The sequence below is a fragment of the Nanorana parkeri genome, unplaced genomic scaffold, assembly GCF_000935625.1.
Source record: "Nanorana parkeri isolate BGI_ZX_2015 unplaced genomic scaffold, ASM93562v1 scaffold731, whole genome shotgun sequence".
In the NCBI taxonomy this organism is placed as follows: Eukaryota; Metazoa; Chordata; class Amphibia; order Anura; family Dicroglossidae; genus Nanorana; species Nanorana parkeri.
This window is the reverse complement of record NW_017306999.1, coordinates 285,351-290,889: the sequence shown is the minus strand read 5'-3', so window position 1 is coordinate 290,889 and position 5,539 is coordinate 285,351. Positions and strand designations below refer to the sequence as shown.

Sequence of the window (5,539 nt, the reverse complement as noted above, 5' to 3'; positions counted from 1 at the left end):
GGGTACAGCTGGCTCTGCCTTTAGATAGGCAGAGCCAGCTGTCAGTCTCGCTGTGTGATTTCTGCTGTGCTAGGTGAGAGTCCTCCTCAGCCCTCTCCTAGCACAGCAGTGTCATTTCTCCCGCCACGCCGCCAGATGTCGCTCCAGCAGCCCCGTCATCCCTAAATTTTACTGTTGGGGGTCACCACAACTTGGCAAATGTTACCAAGGGGTCCCGGTCGTAGAGAGGTTGAGAACCCGTGGTTGGTGAGATCTGATTCTGACGATCAGTCTCTAAGGTTATTATTAGCTGTTCCTAAGTTTGGAGCAGCCTAATAATAACCAAAAATGTAAAAATAGTTAATTTATCAAGCAGTCATAGTGACTGCTTGATATAAACTGACAAAAAAGTTTTTTGTTTTTTTTTACAAAGTAAAAAAAAAAATTAGGAAAATAAAAATGATATCTAAATATATCTTTTTATACTATAATTATTATAAAAACATTTCTAAAAAAAATTAATAATCAAAACTTGTGAAAAAAAATGTTTTCTTTACGTTTTTCATTTTATTTGAACTAAGTGAGGCGTTAGGTACACGTTTGATCCTCTAAAAAACAATATATAATATGTGTGGGTACATTTAGTAAGAAAGTATATTACTGCTGTGGAAGAATCACACAGCAAAAATGTAAAAAGTGTGTCAGTCATTTATGAACAGAACCTGAAAACTAGCTCAGTCATGAAGGAGTTAAAAGAAAAAAAATGAAAAAAAGAAACAATTGGGTGGAGCTAGCTCCGCCAAACTGTTTCCTAATGAGCGGCACCTGCCAGAGTCTTCTAGCAAGTCCCGGCCAATGAATAACAACTGGGCGGAGCGGCTCCGCCCAGTTGTTATTGTTTAATGACAGATCAGCCTCCCCAGGTCATTTGGGGACGCTGATCTGTCATTATAACTGGGCGGAACCAGCGGTGACATCATGTCTGGCTCCGCCCAGCTGTCATTTACGGGGCGAAGGGGCGGCTTTGGGCAGGCTGTTCGCCCCGCTTCGGCTGTCACAGCCGAGCCAAAGCATATGCCTTCGGCTGAGCCGATCGGCCGCCTTCAGCTGCTGTACGGGCTATTATGAATATTGCTAATAGCCTAACAGCAGCCCTTCAGTTCTACTGAACCGAAGGGCTCCGGCAGCCAAAGAGAGCCGAAGGATCAACCGAAGCTACTGCTGGATCCTTCGTGAATAACCCCCTTAACGTCTCTTCTAATAGTCTTCTTCTTAAGAAATGACATCACCTTAGAGACACGCGGAGGTTCCATAGTGACTAATATGATAGAAGACATCACGGTCACCCATTAGCTACAAAGTGTTATTTTTGGCTTATTTTATCACATCTCTATTGATATCTGGAATGTGATTTCAGTTCTGCATTGCTTAGCACACCGCAGTGTCATATGTTTCCAGGCTGGTTTGTTATTATTGTCACCATTAGATACCCAATAATATTACTACACAAAAAATACATTTAGATAAGGTTGAAACTGTTACATGGTGGATCCAAATAGCAACTCCAGGCAAAATGTAAAATCAGTCTGTGAACTCGATTAACTGGAGTCTTGTAACTGCTGTGCCATTCAGGAAACAATTCAAGTGTGAAGAGTACACATGCCACATATGCCGAGATTGTATCCTATTCATCTACAGGAAGGTGACACGGGTAGAGGCCCTGAGCCATCTGTGCAGTAGGGTTGGCATCCATGCCTGGAATTCCAAAAAGTTAGGGCCCTAAAAGCCAGTGTGCCTGCAGCCCCCTTTCCGGCCAGAGTGCCCAAGGTTGCTAAGAGCTCGGCGGGAAGATGTGTAAGCGCCATACACATCTCCCCGCTCAGCTCTTAGCAACCTGAGATGCTCTGGCTCCTAAGAGTGTCGTCACTGGTTGCCACGAGCTGGGCTGGATACCGGCCAGAGCTGGGTGGGGAGATGTGAAAGGGAGAAGACCCCTGCTTCACTGCCTGAGGTGGATTTGGGGGAAATAATGCTTGTGGTGCTTGATAACACCCCATTCCCCCCCGACCCACCTCAGGTGGTGAAAAGGCTAGGGACACCCCTGGCCAACCAGCTCTTGTGGCTACGAAGTGTCTCCACCATGCATGGATCTGCTAGGGAGGTGCAGAGGCACTGAGTAGCCCCCCGCATATTGTACTACTGATTGTCAATGGCACATTCTCATGTTTAAAAAAGGACCTGAACTGTTGCCCTGTCTCCAAATTACCTCTGGTTGCACAATGTTTCCTAGATGTGTTACATCTGCTAGAATTAGAATAGTTGGCTTGTCTTCCAAAGCAGCATATATGGTATTATTTATAAACAGGGCTGGATCTTTATCGTATGTCCCCCTCCCCCCCTATCTGTCTTGTTCCAAGTTTCTAATTCGGACCACACGAACATATCCTTCTTTTTTTTAGCTTTATAACATAGTTTGGGGTTCTGTAGTTGAGGAAGCATAGATGCTACCCTAGGACAGGACTACAAACGTCTTCCCCTCTCCTGTCCTCTATATAATAAGAATGTACCACAGGCAGAGAGCACAGGAAGTTATCAACAAGATTTTCGTCAGGATTAACAGGTATTTCGTTTCAATTTTTGAAGAGATATAACAAAACACTGTCACTGATCTATTTGACAGACCAAAAGAGACCAAACAAGATAAGTTGAATGTTGGGGTTCCTTTAATGAGCGTTGTCCATAAACAGTTCCACCGATAATCAATATCAGATTATTGGCAGATTCCACTATATGTATAATTCTGTCCCCTGGTAGGGTAAACCTTCATTCCCCGATCACATTAATGTTTATATATCAGATAAAAAGACATAACACGGTAGTTTTGTTGATAAAGCTCTAAAAAAGAATAAATAATATCGTAAGAATTATTTTTTTATAAGGAAATTGCATTTTTAAGTTTTGAATATAATGTGGAAATGAATATAATGAAAAAACAAAGATGGTTTGCGATATATTTTTATGTTTTTTTTATTTGCGTGCAGTAAAAAGCATATAGACTTCAGCGCTTGGAAACAAACAGAACAATGACAGTGGCCTTATTTCAACTTTATTTTCCTCTCCTCCCCCAGAGAAGAATTATGAAGGTTTTCACCCCCCTTAGTGATTGAGGAGATCATTCACTGACTTCATCTAACATCTTCTGCACAGGAGGTAGGGATAGGTGAGAGGGAGCGAGGAAGTCTTGGCTCACTCTCCATTCTCCGAAGCTTGGCATTGGATAATATTTTGAAGATCTTTGGATAAGGGTTCAACAAACGCGTTGATCCACCTCAAGCTCTAAAGCGCGGCCATCCTTTAATGACGTCGTAGAGGCTATCTCCGGGACAGGCTGTGTTCGACACATCTCGGTGTCCCCACAGGATATAGTTGCTGCTGATTAAGATGTTGTCCACCCCAAAAGCGATAAGTTCTGTGGTAGCATTCAGGGCTGCATCGTTGGGAGCGCGATCTGTATTGAGTAGACAAAGAAAGTAATTAATGATAATTGTAAATGAACAACCTTAGTGGTGTGACAATAATGGGGTGTGAGTCTTAATATTTAAAACAGCATTCTCTTGTCCCCCAGTTCAGAGCAAATACAGGCCGCCATTTAGTCATTTGCCAGGTCCCTCCACATTCCACAGAACAGAGATCTGCTTATCTGGCCTGTGATCTTTATTGCCTCAGCCCTAGTGAGAGTCCTAAATAACCCTCTAAGCCTTTTATAGCTGTCCCTAATTAGAGGCATGTCACCAGGCATTCATCTATTACCAGTGGACAAGTATATAAACACAAGCAGGTCTGGTAGAGGAGGTGACCCAGGTGACCCCGCATTCACCAGAAAGTCCTGAGTTACAATATCAGCTCCATTTCATAATTTGGAATTGGGCGGCAATAGTGTAAAATAAAGGTTCATCCTCCTCCTGCTTTCCATCCCCAGCCCTGCCGTAGGGGCCGGCTCCTTGACACCCCCTAGAGAGGGGTAACAAAGAGATGCTGAAAAGGCTTTTGTTTTGGAAAACATCAAGAAAGGAACTCCAATAACATCAAGAAGTCTTAACATCGCAGAAGAGTTCCCCTTTAATCTCTGGACATTATCGGATGAAAGCTGGCTTCAAGAAGAGCCCTTCAGACTTCTCTTTTGCTAATACAACTCTGATCTCTGTCAGAACTCCTAATTCCAGGACTGTTGAGTATTCACCTTTATTCCCTTTTATTTTGCTGTTGTATATATATTGTGTCTCTTTTTATTAATGTCTTTTTCTGTATATTTTCTGCACCGTTTCTTTTATTAAAGGACGATCTTAAAATTTGCTAAGCTTATCTCTACTCTCTAAATACGAACTTAACGTGTCCTTGCCTCTGTGAAGAGCGCTATTGTATAGTGACTCCTGTCATATTCCTGTCTGAGAGGACAGCGCTATCACAGGCATTGTTTAAGTGTTTTAACCACTTGATGACCGCGGTGTTACACCCCCTTCCTGTCCAGGTCATTTTTCAGTATTCAGCGCTGCGGTACTTTGACTGACATTTATTCCGTCATGCAGCGCTGTACTGAAATGAATTTTATACCATTTTTTGGGGACAGATAGAGCTTTCTTATGGTGGTATTTAATCACCACTGCGGTTTTTATTTTTTACTATAATAAGGAAAAATTACCAATTTAAAAAAAAAATAAACCTTTCCCCTATATTAAATTATAAAACATTTATTATTACCCAATAATGTGACGGAGTCACGTCGGGTAAAAAGACACCAAACATGTAAAGCCTTAAAATTTCACGCGCCCGCGAAACCTCAAAAAACTACAATACCCAAAATTGACCATAGACGACGCTTTAAAAGCTTTTACCGCTCATCAATTTAGTGTTATCAGTGATTGCTCTCACTGCGACGTTTGCGGCGATATGTAACATGAGTGCGCAATTGTCGTTTTCCCACGTTGTGCGTAAATGTGGGGGTGGGGAACTTAAGAATTTTGGGGGTTTTTTTTATATGTGACTTTTATTATTTTGTATTTATTTTTTTACGCTTAATGTTATTGCTATCACATAGTGGGATAATAATCCCCCTATATAATAGCACAGGTACACTGACAGGTCCTTTTTTTGAGACATTAGGGGTCTCTAAGACCGCTAATGTCACCTGGGGACCCCCAAGGAAACTGATGAAGCACAGATCTGCTTCACCAGCTTCTTCTCTCTGGCTATAGCAGCCAGATGACTGACAGGTGAATGCGGAAGTGATGTAATACACATTACTTCCGCATTCACAGTACGGAGGGAGATCAGCAAGGAGGAAGATTTTGATCACCCTCCCATCTTACCTCCTGACACCCTCCCGAGTCAGTCCCGGGCCGCAGATGGGGCAGCAGACAGGCCCGGATTTCCCACAAGGCCACCGAGGCCTGGCCTCGGGGAGGCAGAGTGGTGACGGGCGGCAGCGGTGACCCTGTGGGGAAGTTGCCGGTGTAAGGTATCCGGCGGCCGCACACTACGGTCCGCCGCCGTCCAATCACGA

The 5,539-nt window shown here is 43.2% G+C and overlaps 1 protein-coding gene across 1 annotated transcript in view; it reads right to left on the bottom strand.

The window, feature by feature from the left end:
* Positions 1 to 3,308: 3,308 nt before the first annotated feature.
* Positions 3,309 to 5,539, bottom strand: part of LOC108793206 (peptidoglycan recognition protein 1-like) — a 17,871-nt gene continuing 15,640 nt past the window's right edge. Inside the window, exon 5 of the mRNA XM_018564160.1 lies at positions 3,309 to 3,487. Coding sequence (XP_018419662.1) covers positions 3,309 to 3,487 — 179 coding nt within the window. The remainder of the gene's footprint in view (positions 3,488 to 5,539) is intronic.